The sequence below is a fragment of the Sus scrofa genome, chromosome 13 (assembly GCF_000003025.6).
Source record: "Sus scrofa isolate TJ Tabasco breed Duroc chromosome 13, Sscrofa11.1, whole genome shotgun sequence".
Classification (NCBI taxonomy): domain Eukaryota; kingdom Metazoa; phylum Chordata; class Mammalia; order Artiodactyla; family Suidae; genus Sus; species Sus scrofa.
In genome coordinates this window covers 86,834,777-86,858,372 of record NC_010455.5, presented here as the reverse complement: position 1 = coordinate 86,858,372, position 23,596 = coordinate 86,834,777, and the positions used below count along the sequence as shown (strand labels likewise).

Below are 23,596 nucleotides of genomic sequence, written 5' to 3'. Positions count from 1 at the left end.
CCTGTACTTAGGTATTACTTGCAAACTGTTGAAAACATTAGCATCAGGGCACTATCCCAGGAAAACAGAAGCAGAAGCTCTGGTTGTGGACCCCTGGGATTGGTCACTTCTTTAAATTTCTCAGGTGATTTAAATAAGCAGCCAGAGTTGAGAATTGCTGCTATAAATTTTTATGTGATTGGTATTTGAAGAATTATAAGCAAATCTATGATATGCACCCAAGGCACTTGGAGGATGTTTTAACCCACCCATTAGCTAAGTAATAGTAGGTGATACATAATTAAATTAGATAATAATCAGAATTGAGAGATTGCAAGAAAAATAGCTCAATTTTATTTCTGAAGTCCAATAATATAGGTACTTTATGATAATGGTGCTAACAATGATAGACTAAAATTAAGAGTTTACTGTGCCTAATGTTGATTAACTAATTTAATTATCAGACAATCTTATGAGGTAAATACCATTAATTATCCCCATTTTTCAAGTGGGAAAACAGGTATAGAAAGACTGAATCAGGCTTCAAAATCTGACTTTTGTTCTGAATAGTTGTGTGGTAGTTTTAAGCAAGTTGCTGTAAGTCCAAGCCTCAGTTTTTAATCTATAAAATGAGCATAATATTTTCTAATTCAGGCAATTTGGAAATTAAATGAAACTATGTGTAGAACATCTAGTGAAATGCTTTACAGTTAATAAAAGACAAATATTTGCTATTACATTAATAATATGTTCACTTGGGCTTTATTTAAATGAAAATATTACCCAAATTTCAAGTGATTCTATAGGCCTAACCCAATGATTTAGGAAATAATTACCTTTTCCAAGAATCTTTTGAAGATTAAATAATGCTAATAATCTAACCATTTCATATCTCACCTTCACTGGCTTGTCTATGGTTTGATGTTTGCACTATAGCCAGTGATGTTTAAAAATACATATATTCATATTATAGGCAGTATCTAATGAATACATCATTGCTTCCTCTTGCATTCAGGATAAAGGTTTTGTTCTGGTCCACCAAACCCAAAGGGATCCTCTGTTTTCTCCTTAACTGCCTCTTAAGCCTGTCTCTTTTCTTTCAGATAGATTGTCCTTTTTTTTTTTTTCAGATTTTCAAAGCAACTGTGTTTGTTACTATCCCCTGCTGCTTGCCTCCTCAACTCCTTTGCATCCATTAGATCTCAGCTGAAGGTGGTCCTCAGGGACGGTGTCTCAACTCCCTCTCTCTCTCTCTCCCCATCCAAACACCTTCCTTTGGCACATGTAGTCACAAAACCCTGGTCTCTTCCTTCGAAGCGCTTGTCTCTGATTCTAGTTAGTTAACCACACTGGTGTAGATCCCTAGAGTAAGGGTGAGTATGAAGTTCTTCTCTCATTAGGCAGTGGGACAGGGATTGCATTCGCATTTGTTATTTGAAATCCCAGTGCTCATCACTCATAAAAACTTTGCAAGACATAATGCAGATCATGGAACTCATTCTTCTGTTTAAATTTCCCAAATCCTATCAGTCACTCTTGGAATAAAATCTAAACTCCATATTAAGTGTGTGTGTGTGTGTGTGTGTGTGTGTGTGTGTGTGTGTGTGTTTATGGCTGCAGCCATGCCATATGGAAGTTCCTGGGCCAGGGACTGAATCTGAGCTGCAGCTGTGACCTGCATCACCGCTGCTGCAGCACAAGATCCTTTAACCCTCTGCACCAGGCCAAGGATCCAACCCATGACTCCACAATTTCCTGAGCTTCTGCAGTCAGGTTCTTAACCTATTGTACCATAGCAGGAACGCCTATATATATATATATTTTTTTTTCCAGATTCTTTATCTTCTGTAGGTCATTACAAGACATGGAATATAGTTCCCTGTGCTATACAGTAGGATCTTGTTAGTTTCTATTTTATCTTATTTTGTTTTGTTTTATTTATTTACTTATTTATTGGCTGTGCCCACGGCATGCAGAAGTTTCCAGGCAGGATCTAACCCACACCACAACAGTGACCTAAGCCACTGCAGTGACAACACCAGATCCTTAACCTGATGAGCCACATGGGAATTCCAGTTATCTATTTTTTATACAGTGGTGTGTTTATGCTCATCTCAAATCTCCCCCCTCCCTCCTGGAACACTTCTTATCAGATCTTCACACACACTTTCTCATCTTTTAGTTGTCAGCCATAAATTTTATCTGTCTAAAGAAACTGGTTCATTCTTACCCTCTCCCATATATAGTTCCTTTGTCAGATTAATCTGATTTTTTTTTAATTTTTAAAGAAAGTTTTATTTTTTCTTATTTTTTATTATTCAATGAATTTATCACATCCTTAGTTGTATAATGATTAATCTGAATTTTTTAAAAAAATTTTATTTCTGTCTCTCAGAAGTTGCCCCTAGGTTCTCTGACAGCAGGTTCCCTGTTGATAGCTGTATCCTCTGATTCTGGAACAGACCCAATCACATTATAGACCATCTGTAAATATTTATTCACTTAAGAAGAAATGAATTATAAAGCTGATTTAAAAGATAGTACTATGAGGTTTAGTCTCTTCTGCCTCACTTTTTAATGGTGTTATGTATTTTGTCATCAGTTTTCTGCTTAAAAGTGTTTACTAATTTCCTATTCTAAGTTTTGCATAACTTTTACTGTTAGAATATTGTGGAATACAGTTCTTTGAAATTATATTCCATTCCTATGGAACAGCTACTCTGTGGACTAAGTTATAAAGTTATAAAGCTTCATTGTAATCACAGATTCACGTGAATATACTTGTAAATACTTATTAAATTTCTTCCTCTACTGTGCTTATTAAATACTTGAGATAATTTTCCCTGCTATAAGTTTTTACCTTCCTTAGTTCTCAAACTGTATTTTCCAGAGATTTGAGGGTGCTAAGTTGTGAAATTTAAATTCACACCCTAAGTATCTTAATTGAACTTTTTGCTTTCATGTGCAGTTTTAAGAATGGAATACACCATGGGTTAAAAACTTAGGCAAATTGTTAACCCAGAGGAGTATCTGAACAGTAATGGAAGGAATGACATGCCTATACCTCCATTCCAGGGTTCCTCAACAAAGGCACTATACTATTTCAGGATAGATTTTTTTTTTTTTTCAGGGAACTGTTCTGGTCCTTGTAAGATATATAGCAGCAGCCTTGACTCCTACCCATCAGATGCCAGTATCACCCTCCCTCTAATTGTGACAGCCAGAAAGGTCTCCAGACCTTGCCAAATGTGCCTTGAGGGGACAAAACTACTGTCAGTTCTATATGGAGGAAATGTCATTTGTTAAAATCCTAGAATTATCATTTTTTACAGGGTGGTTTGTTTGGTCCTAGAAATGCTGACTCAAAGCCTTTATTTTGGGCTTTGTACTCAATGCCATCTCTCTTTTCCAGGAAGGCATTCCAGAATTTTTATGTACCTGACTCTAGATTATTGTTGATTTTCTTTCACTTTCTTAGGTTTCAAGCATATCAAGCAAAATCTGAGTTTTGAATGATAAGGGTAAGGCTCTAAGCCATCTCTATTCACAGCCTAAAACCCTCAAAATAGAAGTGGATATGAAACCACAGATATTTCATTAAAAATTCACTGAAAGATAAAACTACAAACCTTAAGCTTCATAGAAATAGGATTTCTGAGTGGAAATTGTAGATAACTGGGGTAACCCTAAGAGTTGAAGTCTGCATTTTTCTGTGCAGATACAAATACTTTCACATGTTCCTATTTCAGGACCTCCAGGATATACTGGCCACCCTGCCCCTCAGGCTGGCTACCCCATCCCACCAGCTGGCTACCCAGCCCCCCAGGCTAGCTATCCAGGTGTTGGTCCAGTGGGCTTTCCTGGCCAACACCAGCCAGTGTCTCATCAGTCAGGTGCCCCTGCAGGAATACCATGGATGCCGGCACCACCACCTCCAGCAAACTGTCCACCTGGATTGGAGTATTTAACTCAGGTATTTCAAATACATGAAAGACTCATTAAAAACAAAACTGTGCTTAATGTTACTTAATGCGATTAACAACTGACTAATTCACAAAAGTCCGAAATGGTAAAACTTTATATTTTTGCTAACAACTTACTAATTCTTTCAGGTCAGGTTTACTCTTAAGGCAAAATGCAAATGTCGTAGGAAATTGTATTTTCTCTTAGCTTGAACATAATCTGAATAATAGCCAATAGCAAACCTTTACGAAGCACTATTTTCCAGGCTTTGTTCCTAAGTATAATACATATATTAACTCATTTTAATCCTTTAAAAAAAACCCTCTGTGATATATAGGTGCTATAATTATCACCATTTTAAAGAAGAAGAACTAAGGTCCAGAGAAGTTACATAATTTTGCTCAGCATCAAAATGCTGACAAAACAACTTGGTTCTGCATCCAGTGCCCTGTAACCCCAACACTGAATAATTTCCTAGGAGTTAGAAACATCAATTTAGTGTTGATTTTCCGTAAGTAGTACTAAAAAAGGAGTCAATAATTTGTGTATAATATGACCCATTTTTATTTTAATTAATGAAATTACATTTTTATGTGGCTTTTGTTCTTTGGAAAACCCAATTTTATTTTATTTTATTTTATTATCTTTTTTTTTTGTCTTTTTAGGGCCGCACTTGCGGCATATGGAGGTTCCCAGGCTAGGGGTAGAACTGGAGCTGTAGCTGCCAGCCTAGCCAGAGCCACAACAACGCCAGATCGGAGCCGCCTCTGCAAACTACACCACAGCTCATGGCAATGCCGGATCCTTAACTCACTTAGCGAGACCAGAAATTGAACCTGCAACCTCATGCTACTAATAAGAAGAAACAATTACTGAATTTCAATTTACTACATGATAGTTTATCTAACCAATGTGAGGTTTAGTATTTGTCTGCCATTACAAATCTGTTAGGTTAGTTTTCATTAAGTGAGTTGTTTCTGTTGTAGTCTCCGCACTAACTTCCCACAGTGCCCTTGGGCAACATAAGAATTTTGCTGGTTCCTAAATATCTTAAGTAGATTTTTTTTTTTTTTAACAAACTAGGCCCTTAAAATATATGTAGGGGAAGTTATTACCTACTACAAATGATGATATCAAGTATACTCAAAAAGAAAAATGTTCAGGTTTGTAGAAAAAAAAAGCTCTTTAAATGCATAAAAAGATCTTAACACTTCTTAAGCCCTTTCCGGGAGGAACATTTTTTTCTAATTTTTATAGGGATTCCAGTGAAAATCAAATTTTTTTTTGACCTCATGTGGATTTGTCCACATTAAAATTGAACACATTCAGTAGATTTTTTTTTTCAGTTAAAAATATATTAACTTTAATTTTCTACCTATAAGTAAAATAAGAAATTACTAAATATTGATAATTTTGATAAAATTTCAAATTGATTATATACATTATTTTAAAATATAAAAGCACTAATGTTAATTTGGTTGGATTGGCAACATATGATATATGCTTACAGCTTGATTTTTTTTTACTATAACAGATAGATCAACTATTGATTCATCAGCAAATTGAACTTCTGGAAGGTATGTAGTCATTGTATTTATCATATTTCCAGGAAGAGGGGATATTTATGAAGATAAAGGCATATCCCCAACTGCAAATCATCACTTGGTGATGTAAACAGTTAAACCTGGTTATTCACAATTATCTCTCTTCATGATAATGAAATGATGGTGATGATCAGCAGCTTATTTCTTAAATTTACTAAGTGGTAAAAAATACTATTATGCTGGCAATTTGTCCTCATGATATACCTTACCTTAGAAGGAAAACAAACAAAACTTACTTTTGTTCTCTTTCCTCTCTAGAAATCACTTTGCCTGACTTTATCACTTCGACTTTTTTGCCCCAGTTTGTAATGATGTTGAGGTGGTCATGGAGTCACATGCTAACCTTAGTACATTTGCAAAGCAAGTGAATTTTTAAAATTTAGATGCATGAGAATGTTTGGGGAAAATCACTTTACTGCCCACAGTTTCTCCTGGAAGCCTAGAAGAACCCTATCAGACCTTTGTTCTGTGGGCTGTGGATTATCTCCCTGGGCACAGAAACACTTCACTGGAGAGTGTTGACTTCCCAGAATACCACTGCCACTCCTGTGAATGGGGCCTAACACCTATGGATGTTTCCTTAGGTCCAGCACTCCTCAGGTGCGAGGTAAACTTAAGAAGTCACTAGATGTGTCAGGGCTGCTGCCATGGGAAAAAGAACCTAGGTAGATAGATCCATGAACTACAGTGTCTTCCTTATAAATATAAAGAGTTCAGTGAAAGCTCTGATAGATTTTAGAATATATCTGAAATCTCTCTTCACACCTCTGCAAAGTTCATTTCCACTGAAACAAAATTATAATGTGAACTGTACTAGTATAACAGTAATAGATTTGGTTAGAATATACAATTGTTGCTCATTATACTTAAATTGCTTGTAATATACACTGTTAGATATTTATGATGTTATAAAAAAGATGTTTATAATGTTCTCATTTTTATTTATACTGCGTTTTCTCTGGAAAGGAGCTCTTTGTTGTATGATAATTTGTATTCTCAATTACGCTGAATCATTTATTTTAGGGAACTTATTTTTGAGATGATAAAAACCAGACACTATACATTATACAGCATTTATGATTTTTAGATTTATAAGTTTTATATATACTTGGAAATATATATTAGCCATGAAATATGAAGTAAATCTCAAATTTCATAATTATAAATTCTTTAGTTTTTTAAAAAGGATGTCTAATTTTTTGTTTTTGCCTCGAAAGTTTTAACATCATGAATAGTATGAAGAATTGAAGATTACTCAGTTTATTTTTAGTATATGATACTATCACAGGCACTTATTCCTTTCCCTAATTCAAAACTTAACAGACCATAACTACAGATTCTTTTGTTTTATTTGTCTTCATTTTTTAAGTATCTAAAAGGAAATTTAGATTTTGAAGCCTGAGCTAATCTCACTTTTCAAACAAACCAGCTGAAGAATTTTGAGATTAAGCTACTTAATGAAACACTTAGGTAATAGATCCCATCTCATGAATCAGTTTAATTTTTTTTCTCATTAAATATTTGATTGGCAGATATTAAGGTCAAGACCAGTTCTTTTAAAGGCAGAGTCAGGGCCTGTTTGGATCAGAACAAAGACACTTAAGGGAGGTCATGTTAATAGAATTTGTGAAGAATATCTCTGATTGAAAGTCTATGCAAACCAATATTAGAAAGTGGTTTTTGTCTTTATACATATTCTTAATCATGTTTGGACACTTTTGATGTTTTCTGACATCCTATGACCCGTGTTAATGAGGGCTCTGGACGAGTGGGACCATTACTTGCTCTTTCTGGCTCTAAGCAAGGAGGGGTTTCCAAAGTGTGGTTCACTTTGGGAAGCCCTTTGGTCAGCTACCACATGGGAGTCAGTATTCAGCATATCTCTGTCACCCCCATGAAGAAATGAGCCCCCTCTAAGGTACGGAGTTCATTTAGAATCCCAGTGGTCTAGATAGTCTCTGACTTGCAGCCCTGGTTGCCAAGCACCTTTCCCCTTCACCTAATACCCATCTCCCCCTTCGGAACAACCACTGCTGAGCTAAACAAGGGTGCCCTGGGCAGCCTTTTACCTTACTTTCCATCTTCATTTTCTCCCTCCCCACATGTGTGCACTGAGATAAGCTCTCTTACAGCTTCCTCACAGAAAGAAGAGCCATGACTGTGGTTTATAAAGCAAAATCTCAAGCCTCTGTATTTAATGTAATAGTCTATGAAGTATATACACAGCAGTTATCCTGTATTCCGCTCCGTAACTGAATACCTGAACACGTAGCCATTGTCTATATACTCCTAGCATGACCGTGACTATCTGCAGCACTGCACCATCCCTCAGAGCACAGTCTCCTTTTCTGACATGGGTCTGTGAAATTAGGAGATGATGAGTTGTTTTTTCTTCCATGTCTCATATAGGAATTCCTAATTTTTCTGTACCTTAATAACCTCTCCTCCATTCCCACTGCCTTTTCTGTTGTCTGTATCATCTCTAAACAATCTTCCTTTTCTTCCTCTGGTGTTACATGAAGTATCATCTAAAAATGGTATTACTAGGAGTTTCCATTGTGGCTCAGTAATAACGAACGGAACTAGTATCCATGAAGATGAAGGTTTGATCCCTCACCTCACTTAGTAGGTTAAGGATCCAGCATTGTCGTGAGCTGTGGTATAGGTCACAGACATGGCTTGGATCTAGTATTGTTGTGGCTGTGGTTTAGGCTGGCAGCTGCAGATCTGATGCAACCCCTAGCCTGGGAACTTCCATATACCACATGTGTGGCCTTAAAAAGCAAAAAAAAAAAAAAAAAGATTAATTAAAAAATAAATAAATAGGGGGAGTTCCCGTCGTGGTGCAGTGGTTAACAAATACGACTAGGAACCATGAGGTTGCGGGTTCGATCCCTGCCCTTGCTCAGTGGGTTAATGTTCCGGCGTTGCCCTGAGCTGTGGTGTAGGTCGCAGACACGGCTCGGATCCTGCGTTGCTGTGGCTCTGGCGTAGGCTGGCAGCTACAGCTCCGATTAGACCCCTAGCCTGGGAACCTCCATATGCCGCGGGAGCGGCCCAAGAAATGGCAAAAAAGACAATAAATAAATAAATAAATAAATAAAAATGGTATAGCTAGATATTGTAGTATCTTAGGATACATTTCTCTTTTATTTTTTCTTTTTTGTTTTTTGTTTTTTTTTGTCTTTTTGCCTTTTCTAGGGCCACTCCTGAGGTATATGGAGATTCTCAGGCTAGGAGTCTAATCAGAGCTGTAGCCACTGGCCTACGCCACAGCCACAGCAACTTGGGATCTGAGCCACATCTGCAACCTACACCACAGCTCATGGCAACGCCGGATCCTTAGCCCACTGAGCAAGGCCAGGGATCGAACCCGCAACCTCATAGTTCCTAGTCGGATTTGTTAACCACTACACCATGATGGGAACTCCAGGATACATTTATTATTTTTTAACACAATAGTCATAATGATTCCCTCTTATATGTTTTTAGTCTTAACAGGCTTTGAAACTAATAACAAATATGAAATCAAGAACAGCCTTGGACAGAGGATTTACTTTGCAGCAGAGGACACTGATTGCTGTACTAGAAACTGCTGTGGGCCTTCTAGGCCTTTCACCATGAGAATTCTTGATAATATGGGCCGAGAAGTCATAACTCTGGAGAGACCACTAAGATGTACCAGCTGTTGTTTCCCCTGCTGCCTGCAAGAGGTTGGTAAGCAAGTGCCAGGGTAATTTTTGCAAATATTTTGCAAAGTAATCCTGCAGGAATTTTCACCTCATCATTGAATTTATGGAATCAAATGAGATTTAAAGGAAAATAAGTCCATAAGCTATTGGTTTTTGCTTGAGAGTAAGTTGTACAGGAAGGAAGGCAGGTGAGAAAGAGTGAACAATTAGCCCCATGTCCCTGAACAGTGCACATCCTGGGAGATCAGAGGTCTCAGAGGCCAGACTTCTTGATCTTCAGGGAGAGCCGAGAAGGCAGGGCACCTTAGTGAAGTACCCCACCTGAAATGACCATGAGGGGCTTGGCCAAAGCCCAAGGAGGACACCCTGTAGGATATCCTAGAACGCCATCCCAGAGGCAAGTGAACAAAAGAATGGGGAAAAGCACAGATACGTTCATCTCAATTTTCGCCAACCTACAAGGACCAAACCTAGCAGAGGCTTCCTCTGAGAAATTTCAACTGCTGTTGTTTTCAGTTCTCCACTGGAAAAAAGTACTGTATTTGAGTCCCTGCAATATGGATGTGCTGGTTGTGAACCCCTTCAGCTCTAGAGAGACCAGGTGTCTCTTTCATAGTACTTGACAGCCCTCTGATAGAGAACACAGATCTCAGGGAGATGCCAGTGCACAGAGTGTTTATAGGAAGTTGGCCTTTGCCTAGATCCCCACTGACCTGAGCCCAGCACTGCCTGGGTCACTCGGTCATCCGCACAGGGAGCTGTGAGAGCAGGGCAGACAGAGACACAGGCACATAAAGATCTGATGTCTAATACTGCACTTATTTTGAAAAGATAAAAGAACTTATTTAAACTGAATTTTGGTTTTCATGTTATTTAATTTAGATGTGATAATATTTATAGGAATAGTTGAGGGAAAACTGATTTGATAGAATATTTTCCACAATTTGTAGAGCACATTAGCATACTTTATACTATTGGTTTTAATAAACAGGAAATCCTCATTTACAGATGAACATGCTGAGATGCTCTCAGGGTCACCCATACATTTTTCCTAAGTATAAAAAATTTAAAATCTAAGAGACCAGTAGAGCAGTGCTCAGAGTGGGGATTGTGAGTTTATAGCTCATCTTCTACTTTGCATCTGGGGAATCTGATGCAAGTTAGTTAGCCTCACTGTTCATCAGTTACTTCCTCTATAAATAGAGATGATAGTACCAACCTGGTAAAGACATGGTGCGAACTAAAACAGTGCCTAACATTAGAAGGGGTTCAGTAAATGAGAGTTCTTACTAGACATTTTTATGATTACAATTTATATATTCTTTTGCTTTTGTAGATAGAAATCCAAGCTCCTCCTGGCATACCAGTAGGTTATGTTACTCAAACCTGGCACCCATGCTTGCCAAGGTTTACAGTTCAAAATGAGAGGCGAGAAGACGTACTAAAAATTACTGGTCCATGTGTTGTCTGCAGCTGTTGTGCAGATATTGATTTTGAGGTAAGAGATGTGATAATGTTTATAGGTTTTGCTTTCTTAACATAAGAATAATATAAACTTAGAGGATGTTACAAATGTATTAAGTAAATATGTATGCCCTGATTCCTCAAAAGGGACTCAGTGTGCTCATATATTTATTTTTTGTCGGGGAGATGGTTATGGCTCTGATTAGGTGTCACTGTTGCTTATGCTAAATGGAAAAAAGAAAAGCAGAACTTTGTAGTCAAGTAACTATAAACAAAACACCTAACATTTAAACATGGTGGTTTCTGTATGGAGGCATTGTATATTACCCATTTTAAACAGAACATTAACCTTGTCATTTAAGTCTGAATGCCAAAGCTTACAGTCCTTTCTTAGTCTGAAACACTGACTGCCAGTACTCTAGGCCCTCTTCAGAAGCTCTAATATCTTTGAGTTCCTACGAAAACTCAATTATGCAGAAAGAATTTTAACAAAGATAATGTAAGAGGTACTACCTAATTATGCTTTTTTTTATTTTTAATAGTCATTTCCCCAATATAATTTTTTTTTCTACTGTACAGCATGGTGACCCAGTTACACATACATGTATACATTATTTTTTTCCCATTATCATGCTCCATCGTAAGTGACTAGACATAGTTCCCTGTGCTGCACAGTAGGATCTCATTGCTAATCTATTCCAAAGGCAATAGTTTGCATCTAATTATGCTTCTTCATGATCATGCTTTTATCCTCATATTAAGTTCATTCATTAGAAATCACAATATGTGTGTATATTTACTACCTGGAGGAATTTCATCACAGCAGTTTTTCATCAAGTGGGGCCCAGCTTTATGGCTCAAAGTATTATTTAGTTGCAAATGCTTAAAAGTTGAGAGATTATAAAATCTATCTTGCTATCATGATTCTTTCATATAAGCATAAAATCTGTTAAACTGGACCATTTCTACAGAAGGGATAGAAATCTAAAACTGAACAGAGCTGTCCCCTTATGATAAATAAGATATGGGAATTCTGCCACTGTCCTCTGGCTTCCCAAGGTCTCCCATTATTCAGCTTCATTCTTTTATATTATCTGCCTGGCTTCTCTCATAATGATTTTTAATTCCTCTGTTATATAAGGATGAATTACTACTCTCATTGACCTCAAAGTCTAACGAGAGAGACAGGAAATTCTAAGAAAACATGTATGATGTATATAGAGACGCTTATAAAGGATGCATATACTGTGTGTGTGTGTGTGTGTGTGTGTGTGTGTGTGTGTGTGTGCATGTGTGTGCATGTGTGTGGAGTGGACTGGAGAACTATATACTATGTTTGATGACTTTATAGGTTTATGTATAATAATAGTTCCCTATTTATGGATTCTCATTCCCATAAAGGATCCAGAGGAGTGAAAAGTTAATGTTTTTTTTCAGGAAATATTAATGGAAGTTTTGCTGACATATATTTTATTTATGTAAAATAAGTAAAAATACTGATGAAGGAGTTCCCATCGTGGCCCAGTGGAAACAGATCCAACTAGGAAGCATGAGATTGTGGGTTCGATCCCTGGCCTTGCTCAGTGGATCAAGGATCTGGTGTTGCCGTGAGCTGTGGTGTAGGTCCCAGACATGGCTCAGATCCTGCATTGCTGTGGCATAGGCTGGCAGCTGTAGCTCCAATTAGACCCCTACCCTGGGAACCTCCATATGCTGCAAGTGTGGCTCTAAAAACAAACAAACAAACAAACAAAAAACTGGTGAAGTAAGTCAGACTGGAGTATGAAACTTGTATATTTAATTCAAAGAAAGTTAGAAGTCATCCAGCAATCCTTCTCAATGGATGCCTTAAAGTACCCATTATATGAAATGAATTAAGTTCTCTCCTGTGCATCTCAAATGGTGCTAACTAGTAATATCTTTGAAGAATTGAGTAAATAGAACCTTGAATCATTTTCTGTAGACTAGATAATTGAAATTTTGAAAACAAGAATTATCAGTATGAGGGACCATTATGGAACACGGACCCAACTATGGTGTCAATTTCATGGAAGTTGGAATAGAAAAGAGATAATAGCATGAACATGAAGGAGCAAGAGCCATTCTAAAGAAAGAAATAATTCAGAGACATATTTGTAAGTGTATCAAGTGGAACTGATTCACAGATTTGATGTCAATGGAGGATGAAAGAAAATTTAGAGATATCTTATTAGTCTGATGTCTGATGCTTCTTAACCAGACAGAATAAATAATGATGCCACTGTCCAGGTAAAGAATCTAACAGTTTATTTGTGGAGAGCTAATGCTTTGGTTTTGAGTCATGTTAGATTTTAAGTATGTAATGGAAAACATTAGAGTGTTCAGCATACAGATGGTAGTTGAAGCCATGCAGAAATTATCCCAAGAGTGAGTAGAGGAAGGACAATTAGACTTTGTGTCTCATAGAGACGTTAGGGAATCCATCTTCTTCTAGGATTATTAGTTGGGGAAAAAATATGCCTACATGAAATGGATATCCCAATCCAACCTCCTCTATGAGTTTTGAAGTCTAAATTCATACTATCATTAATGGTTCATGAATCTCAAAAATTAGAAACTGAACTTGAGTGGTGATACAGATGGAAGAACTGAATGCAAAAGCATACTAGAAGGAGATTGATCACCAATGTCATCCTCTATTCCTACAGAACAAGCCTATCTTCACATGTGTAGATTGAAAATGTACATACTGCTCTAGGAACTAATCTGACAAAACAAACTGCATATAACAGAACAATCTGAAGTCAACCATAAAAGAAATACCTAAATAGACATTAAAGAGCCTAAAAAACAAATAAGATCATAAGGGAAGAATGAAAAAAAAATAATATAGGACAGGAGGATAAAAAGCAAGCCAAATAGAACCTCCAGAAATGAGGAACAGTCATTGATGAAATTGCATTGGAAATTAGATATAGGTTAAGAGAAAATTAGTGACCTGGATTACTTATATGAGGAAAATAAAGAGGAGGTGGGGAAAAGATACAAATTCGAAGGGAAATGGAAGCTAGATTAAACTACTATTTCATATGTCAAAGAGGAATTACAGAAAAAAACAAGACAAAATTTTTTGAGATAACATTCAAACAGATACATGGGTAAGAATCTTGCAGAGTTGATGCCAGGTTCAGAAACTGCAAGGAGTTTAGATAAGAAAAAATTACACGAGGATACAGCTTAGATAAACTGCAAACTAAAACAGAAAATCTAAAGTCAGCAAGTAGGAGGGGAGAGATTATCTCTAATATGTAATTTTCTGACCATTAGGGATTATAAGCACTTTATAATTTATTGGCTACTTATATTTGCTTTTTGAATTGTCTTTTAATATTCATTGCCTGTATTTTCTGTTGGGTTACCTTCGTTTTTCTTGTCAATTCATAAATCTACTTGTGTGTTGAAGACATTAACTTTGCATTTGTACTTGTGTCCTCTGATCTTCATATGTTTTCTACAAATCTACCCTTTTTGTACATACATATATATGTGTGTGTATCTATATATATATCTCCGTTGGCTAGAAAATTGTATCATCACAATTTATTAAGTAAACAATTCATTCTTTGCTAAATTGAAATACTATATGTTAAATTTCCACCAGATAGGGGATATATTTCTAGATTCTTTCTTCTGTTGCCCTGGTATCACTATCTGTTCCTACAGCAGTGCCTTATAATTCAATTACAGTGACAATTATATATCCTATATCTAGTCATAGGCAAACAGTTATTAATTATTCTTATCATATTTTCATTTTATTTTCCTGTGATCGTTAAGCTCATTTCATTAAATTTTCAGAAGTTAAAATACAATTGTTATTATATCAAATTTGATTTAAAAAATAATGTATTTATGATGCTAAACCTGTCTCATCCCAGAAAGGTTATATATTTTAATTCATTTATATCTCATTTTATATTCCTTGTATGACTATATAGATTTCTTCATATAGAACTTTTATCTGTTTTGTTGAATTTTTTCCTAATTCATAGCTATTATCACTACTAATCAGGATTATTTCTATTTTTAGGTACTTATTGTTAATATTGAGAAAATGATTTTTATTTACATTTTATTCAGTCTTGTGACTAGATTCTAGTATTAAATTTAGAAGGCATTTTTGCTATATTTACTTGGTTTATCTAGGTATAAAAACACAAAGCAAGTGAAATCATGGAACAACTTCTAATTAGCCAATTAGCTTATTTTCTTTTCTAGCCTACTTTTTACAGCAAAACTGAATAATATTTCCCAATTTTATGTATACTACCTATCAGGTTGATGATTTCAAGTGAAATGGAAGCAAATGTTTCATCATATAGATAAATATTGGCTATTTTTCATAATATTTTTCTATTCCTGTTTTACCTACACTGAGAATCATCCTTTTTTTTGGGGGGGCAAAGGAAGAGATAGAAAACATTTTTAGAATTTGGGGCCATATGGTCATTGTTACAGCTGCTTAAGTCTGCAATCTTAGCATGAAAGTAATCATAGACAAGTTACAACTATTGGGTGTAACTATGTCCTAATGAAATTCTTACCAAAAAACAGAGGACAGGCTAAATTTGGCTCACTGACATTTGTTTGCTGACCCTGACCTCAATATTTATTAAAAATTTATACTTAACTTTCTAAAAGGCAGGGCATCTTAGTGGTCAAGAATACAGACCATTAATACAGTTGTGGAACAGAACACCTGGGCTTGAAATCTATCTCCATGACTTATCTGTATGAACTTGGAAAAATTACTAACTCTCTGCTTTAGTTTTTTTCACATGAAAATTGTATGTAATAATAGTATATACCTATAGAGATATTATGAGGAAAAATTATCAAAAACTTGTAAAGCATTTATATGCTACAAATACTCTAAATGTTATATAAATGCTTAATTAGTAAGTAAAATACCTTTTTAGCATCTGTGGATACACTCATATGTTCTGAATGATCTGATTTTTTTTTTTTTTTTAGTGTTTTATACTTTATTATGTACTTTTTACCCTGAGTTCTATGTGCTAATGTACCAGTTGGATTTTTGCATTTACATTGTGAGATGAACTTATAACATTATTTTTAGAATAACTTTATCAATTATTTGTATTCAATTTATAGGTTTATAAATCTAATAGTAATATAATGCTAGTTTATTATTCCCTGAAGTTGAAATAATTTTATTATATAGATTTTCTGTTTTTAAAATGTATTCTAGAATTTAGCTAAAAATTATCACATCCTGTTGACTTTTTAGTTGTAGATATTTATTCACTTTTCTGCTCCTTTACATAAAAAATTACATATTCTACTTCTTCCATAAATATTTGGTGAATTTTTAAATTTCTTGCTATAGGAATCAAAAAAGATAAGTGCTAATATCTGATAAGTCTAGTAGTAGGATTATGGTATCTGATGAATTATCTTTTGTGTATTTCTTTTAAAATTCTTTAAAAATTAAAAATAACTGATTTAAAAAATACAAAGTTTTATCACTAGCTTCAAATGCTTAGATGGCAGCTATTAGCCGACAAAACATGAAGGTATGCAATAGGGAATTTGTATTAGTCTGTTTTACCACAGTAGCATAACAAATAACCCCTAAACTCAGTGGCTTAAAAAACAGACATTTTATTTTCATGCTTATGGGTCTGCAGGTCAACTGTGTCTGAGGGACATACATAGGCTCAATCAGATGGCTCTGATTTAGGCTGCCAGTTGGTCTCAGTTCTGCTCCGGGTATGTTCATTCTGGAGCTGTAACAATAGCAGCTGCCTGAATCATGCTTTTCTAGTGGCTGATCACTGGACAGCAAGACCAAGGCCAAACCACTCAGCCATGTTTAAGGTCATGTCACATCCAGTAGCATTCCATTGGTCAAACAAGGCATGTGGCCAAGCCTAATTTCAATGTGCAGGGAAGTATTCTGGGTTTACACTGGAAGGGACTGAAATGAAATGAATCTATGATGAATAGTAATCCATGCTAAGTGTTCATATTAGAAGTTTATTTCAGATTTGTAAGGAACTTAACCACCTTATTCCAAACAAAATGAGTCAGTTCTTTTCAGTTTCTCCACATTTATGTAGTTGGTCCCTATGAAGCTAGAGCTTCATAGGTTGTTCCTAGCACATGTGGTACCTTGTGCACATTTGAAAAGGACACTTTTCCTGGTTTGACACACCCTGCCTGTATATACTTTGGCAAGTGTGGGCTACATCCAGCCCCCATATGCCCATTTGGTGAGGTGCATTCCTCTGGCTACAAGCAGTTCAGCTCTTTATCATGGCCCTGAGCTTTTACTCAGGCAGAGCTGTAAAACTAGAAAAATTTCACTGGAGCTTTTTTGTTTCATACATACTTCCTAAAGAGTTGTCCCTTACCCCCTCCTGTTGTCCAGTCTTACCCTAACCCTTAACCTAGGGCATCTCATCAAGTTACTGCTTGGTTACTTTTCTGCATTCAAAACTGCCAGTCCTCTTTTCCAGGCACTTGGAATTTCATGCTTTTCTACTGACAGTGGGTGGTAATGGGGCCTCTCATTATCTTTTAACACTAAGACTGTGTAAACTCCCTGTATTGTCTTAAAGCAGAAGTCAAGAGTTTCATTTACTACCTTCCTGATGGCTTCTAGAAATTTCATCAAAGAAACATTTCATAGTTGTATGTAGTTGTATGTTTTCTGGCTGAAATTTTATTTTGGATCACTTCAACTAATTTATTACTGTCTTAATGTAGAATGTAAAATATCAAATATTTCAGCTAAAGTACTTTCATTTCAGTTCTCTGTAGCAAATAAACAGTTTTTTAAATTAACTTATAAATGAAGGTGGGAATCTATGGGCATCTAATGAGTGATATAATGTTCATATATATATGAATGGCATATATTTTTAATATAATATTTGTTTTATTTTACTCCTACTTTGAAAATAGCTTTATTATTTGCTTTCTAGAATCTTTGTCCCCCCTTTTTTTTTTCTCCATTTAGATTAAATCTCTTGATGATAAATACGTGGTTGGCAAGATTTCAAAGCAGTGGTCTGGCTTAGTGAGAGAGATGTTTACAGATGTTGATAACTTTGGCATCCAGTTCCCTTTAGACCTTGATGTGAAAATGAAAGCTGTGATGCTTGGTGCATGTTTCCTCATTGTAAGTCTATTCTTGCTAATCACGGGCATAGATGGTTACTCTGTCATTCTGAAATAATTTAGTAAAATTTACATTTTTAAGTGACTTTAATTTTGTAGGCTTTATTCAGATGGATCCCATTTAATCTTAGCTCTGAAATTCTGTTTTCTCTTGCTACTCTGAGTTTGCAGGTGACTAGGTTCTCTCTGGAGGGTCTATGCAGTTTCACATTGTAACAAAAGGATCTTATATGTTGAGGAGAGGTTCCGGTTTTGTGGTTTAAAAACAAAACCAAATAAAACAAAACAAAACAAAAACAGTGTTTTGGAGAAAAGTTTAATCTTCCAGTGTGTTTAAATGGAATAACCCTCAGTGAAACAAAATTTCCTCCCGATTCATTATTAAATCATTTAATATAAAAATATAAACTTCAATAAGAATCTACATTCAATCTAGCTTTAGATGGAACTGACAATTCAGAGGAAATATATGGGGTAGAACAATGATTCGGAAATTGACTTCACATTAAATTAGCTGCGGAGCTTTTCAAAAACCCCAGTAGTAGGCCATACCCCAGTTTTTTTTTTTTTTGTTTTGTTTTTTTTTTTTTTTGTTGTTGTTGTTGTTGTTGTTGTTGCTATTTCTTGGGCCGCTCCCGCGGCATATGGAGGTTCCCAGGCTAGGGGTTGAATCAGAGCTGCAGCCACCGGCCTACACCAGAGGCACAGCAACGCGGGATCCGAGCCGCGTCTGCGACCTACACCACAGCTCACGGCAACGCCGGATCGTTAACCCACTGAGCAAGGGCAGGGACCGAACCCGCAACCTCATGGTTCCTAGTCGGATTCGTTAACCACTGCGCCACGACGGGAACTCCCATACCCCAGTTTTGTTGGTTTTTTTTTTTTTTTGCTTTTGTAGGCCCGCACTCATGGTATATGAAGGTTCCCAGGCTAGGGGTCCAATAGGAGCTACAGCTGCTGGCCTACGCCACAGCCACAGCCACGCCAGATCTGAGCCATGTCTGCGACCTACATCACAGCTCATGGCAACGCTGGATCCTTAACCCACTGAGCAAGGCCAGGGATTGAACCCACACCTAATGGTTCCTAGTCAGATTCATTTCCACTGCACCATGGTGGGACCTCCCATACCCCAGTTTAACTAAATCAGAAGTTCAGAATTGGAAGTTTGTGCATCTCCCCAGGTAATTCCATAGCAGCCAATGTCAAGGACTCCTGACACAGAGCAATGTTTTCCAACTTTAACTGCACAGTACAAATACCTGGGTAGCTTTCATACTCCCTACCTCAAGACTGTACCCAGATCTAGTAAACTAAAATCTCTATAGATAGATATAAGCCTTCAAGTTATTTTGAGCTGTCATGTCATTCCAACATGCAAGCAAGGTTTGGAGCCACTAAAGTAGTATCTTAAACACTGACATGCAGATATAATCTGAAAAAAAAAAAAAAACTAAATATGAGAGCATACAGAAAAGGATCCAGTTTCTTCAACAAATAAATATCGAGAATGAAATATAAAAATAAAATAAAAAGAGGAAAACATTAGCTTAATATAGTTTTTAGATTACCTCTGGATACTGATTTAAACAAACCAATATAAAAAGATATTTATAAGGCATTCCGGGAACTGTGAACATTTGCTATTTGATGACATTAATGAATTATTACGGGTTTTAAAAAAATACATGATGTTTATATGTAGGTAAAATAGTCCATATTCTTTATGGGCACACACTGAAGTATTATAAAATGATATGGTATTATTGTTTTGCTTTTAAATAATGGGGGTGAGGGAAGGGTGACAGAGGGGATAGAGTAATTGGTGAACCAAGATTGGTCATGTCAATGATTATTAAAGCTGAGTTGAGTGGTCATTGGACCTTTATATGCTATTCTATCTAATTTGAGATAGGCTTAATATTTTCTATATAAAGTTTTAAATAGAACCATAGTTCTATTTAAAAATTGTATTTTCAGAGTTCCCGTCATGGCTCAATGGTTAATGAACCTGACCTGCATCCATGAGGACGCAAGTTTGATCCCTGACCTTGCTCAGTGGGTTAAGGATCTGGCATTGTCGTGCGCTGTGGTGTAGGTCGCAGATGCAGCTTGGATCCCACGTTGCTGTGGCTGTGGCACAGGCTGGCAGCTACAGCACCGATTGGACCCCTAGCCTGGGAACCTTCATATGATGTGGGTGCAGCCCTAAAAAGACAGAAAGACAAAAAAAAAAAAATTGTTATTTTCATTAAGTGTTTATTTCACATGAAAGGAAAATTTTAACCTTAATCTTAGGGAACTGTTTAACCAAAGGTTTACACACCATAATCAAAGACATGGTGTTTACAGGGAAGAGAGAGTAGTCTGGGGTGTTTAGAGAGATGAGAAATGGGTTTGGGGGGTGGGGTTATTAGGAAATGACTATGGGTAGATTGGGCAACTTCTTGTAGAACTTTGAAAGAAAACTGTTTCATTAACTGGTTAGTTTTAAGCTAGGTATAAATAAGTTACAAATCCAAATTTTAGAAAGGTCAATCTCAGTGGTTGTGTGAGAAATGGATTGAAGAGAGGTAAAATTGTAATAGTGCAATTGTGAGTGAATAGTGATAAGGATTAAATTATTTCTTTGTAAATGGATAGAGAAAAATGATAGACGTGAAAGAGGTAAAATCCATAGGATCTGACGTAAGTCATAGGGAAGAAGGTCTGGTTAGAAACTAATGTAATAGGACAAGCCAGGGAACACTGTGGACAAGTTTGGAGGAGAAATCATAACACTGGGCCCCCAGATTCTAAGAGAATGACAGATTCTAAGATGGCTGTCATTCTCCTGAAACAATCAAAAAATTGTACATGGAACTCCAGTTATAACACAAGTTATTCTACTAGAGAAGGGAGTACAAAATTTGAGAAGGAAAGATTGAAAGAGAACATTCTAATGGGCATGTAAAAAGTGAAATTTAGAGAAATTACCACAGGATTAATTAAATTCATGTGGGTATGAATAAGTGAATAGAATTATAGGATTAAAGTGTCATTTAAATGGGAAGCTGAAGCTATTAACTTTCCCAGATCTACCTTTTACAGTTGATTTTTCTTATTTAGAACATAGATTATGTGTCATCAGATTCCCTTAGCATTTATGCATCTGAGGGCTGATTTCTATTTTGTTACTGGAAACTCATTTCTCTATTTTGTTTTTATCCAGGACTTCATGTTTTTTGAAATGACCAGAGGTGAACAGAGATCAGGAGTGTGGTAGTTCATTAAATGAAAGTCTCAGAAAACCTTAAGTTTATATATTGATTGGGAATACATAAAAGAAAGACCCTGGATTCTTTTCTTTATTGAAATGATTTATCATAGCATGTGTGAATTACACTGTCATGCCTGAAGCTCCAGGTATATGATTTTACTTTTCAAATTAAGAATTTTCTATATCACTTACTTATGTTTTTATACATTTTCTTTTATACATTTAATTGTATACTTTTTTCATTGTGTATTTCAGAGAAAAAATATAGATGTTTTTACATTTAAATGTAACTTCCTGTGATGAACTGCTGTGAGCTACAGTCTCTATTTTCAATTTCTATAGCAAAATTAAAGCCTTTTAAAGTAAATTTAATATAAATTTATGCACTATTTTATTAGATCTAGTTCATTTCATATGTAACAACAAATGTTATTTTGCAAGTACTGTATATTCAAAACCGTTCAAAACAAACATAATTTCTTTCCAATTATGTTCTTTATAGTTATGTTCAAATGATACTCAGTATTCATATTATCAAGGAAAAGTAAAATGTACTTGTTTTTTGTTTGGAAAATCACACTATATTTAACTTCACCTATAAGCTAAATTGCGAGCATAAATAACGTTATATTGACAAAACTACAAATTAATAATTTTCATGATTTTTCATGAAAAAAGGATGATTCTATCCCAAAGAAGGAAACTTTTAAAGACTCCCTGTAAAACTAGATATTGTTATAATTTTTGAAGTAATTATTTACACATGGAATGGCTGACTACTGTATTTTATCATTCATGGAATATGATAGTTATCAGATTACTCAGGTGTTAGTTAAATAGACTATATATATTCTGTCTCAGAATAAATGTCTATAATGCTCTAATAGATTATTTTTAACAACAATCAAATAACTAAAATAAAAAATTGCTGATATATCTCTTTGAGTATTTGATTTTTGTTTTTAAACAAACTGTGAACAGTCAATTCATATGACATTCTAAACTTGACACATTTATCTCCCCTTCCCTTTCATATTTCCTTTAAAAATGGAAAAAAGATATGATAATCTTTAGGAAAATCTACTTCTGTGGTGGAAACTAAGTTTCCTTCCTGTCAGAAAGTTAAAGGGATTTTTATACTGTTTTGTAGGGAAAACTGAATCAAGTGAAAGGAGATGTCCAACCCACAGTTTACGTCATGGAAAGGAAAATGTGTTTAGGAAGTAGATTATGGCAGAGATTATCTTTCATCCTCAGCAGAAGTCCAACATCACTCGCTCCTAATATTGAGAACACTGGGATGGCAGAGGAAAAGTGATGTCTAGAGCACATTTCATTAGCTTAAATAATTTACCAGATGCCACATTCCTATGATGAGGTGTAATAGGGGTATCTGCATTCAGTTTATGGTTGGTACAGACAGCATGCCAGGTAAAGTGAAGTACTCGCACAGTTGAATCCTAGTGGTGTTAGTTATGCCAGTTAGAGAAAGACAGGGCTTGCCAAGCCAGCTTCAGGTACCACAACTAACCAAAAATGAAGCTCAAGGACTGACATTATCTCTGTGACGGCTACATCTGCTTTCACTTTCTCTCCTCCCCCCCCCCCCCCGCCAATCTCCCCTACTCCTACTCTTTCTTCACATAGGACTCAAAATTTCTGGTTAAGCAAAATAAAACTGCAACTCATCTGAACAGTTCCTTCTTCAACTTTGCATAGAAAGTTCGAACCAGATCCCACACATTGCAGTTATTTAAGTTCAAACACTAGAAAACTAGGTTTTCATTAAATATTTACAAAGAGAAGAAACATTACACATCAAAAATATATAAATTTAAATGAGAAAAATACCAACACTCACAACAAATGTCTTAATTTGTAATCTCAGATTTGAGGAAATATTGTATATTTTTTGGAATAGGCAGTAGAGAAAAAGGAACATTCTGATGATGCAAAATAATGAAATTAAAAAGATAACTACATTTTAAAGTATGATAAAGATACTGGAACATAGGTAGAGAACTAAAGATGATGTAAAAGATTTTACAAATTCTTCTACAAGTCAGATAAAATATGTATAGAAAAGGTGATTCCTGAGGAACAGATATAGTGGCTTCAGTTAAGCACAACAGAAAATCCAGAAGCAGAAATTAGATGGGACCAAGAGAATACTTTAAAAACTTAACAAAAATTGTTTCCAATTAAAACAGACTTTTATCTCTAGGTGAATGGATTTATCATATACCATACAGAATTCATGATAATGGTCTATTTATGATTATTTATTTATAAAACTAGTATTATATTCCTTCACTAGGGCAGACATTGTTAGGCCTTAGAATAGTTTCTGTGGTCTGAATTCCATGATATACTTGCTGTGTGGTTCATTTTTCTTACCTCATCAATAAGTTTCAATCAATTAAGCACTGTTCAAATACAGACATTTA

General features: G+C 35.6%; 1 protein-coding gene across 3 annotated transcripts in view; it reads left to right on the top strand.

Moving 5' to 3' along the window:
* Nucleotides 1-22,085, top strand: part of PLSCR1 (phospholipid scramblase 1) — a 33,282-nt gene extending 11,197 nt beyond the window's left edge. Inside the window, exons 4-9 of one of the 3 annotated variants that reach the window (XM_021068460.1) lie at nt 3,729-3,952; nt 5,477-5,519; nt 9,039-9,259; nt 10,575-10,736; nt 17,727-17,888; nt 21,102-22,085. In XM_021068460.1, the coding sequence (XP_020924119.1) occupies nt 3,729-3,952; nt 5,477-5,519; nt 9,039-9,259; nt 10,575-10,736; nt 17,727-17,888; nt 21,102-21,155 (866 nt within the window). In that variant the 3' untranslated portion in view covers nt 21,156-22,085. The remainder of the gene's footprint in view (nt 1-3,728; nt 3,953-5,476; nt 5,520-9,038; nt 9,260-10,574; nt 10,737-17,726; nt 17,889-21,101) is intronic. The other 2 variants (XM_021068461.1, NM_001246213.1) reach the window with 2 other exon arrangements.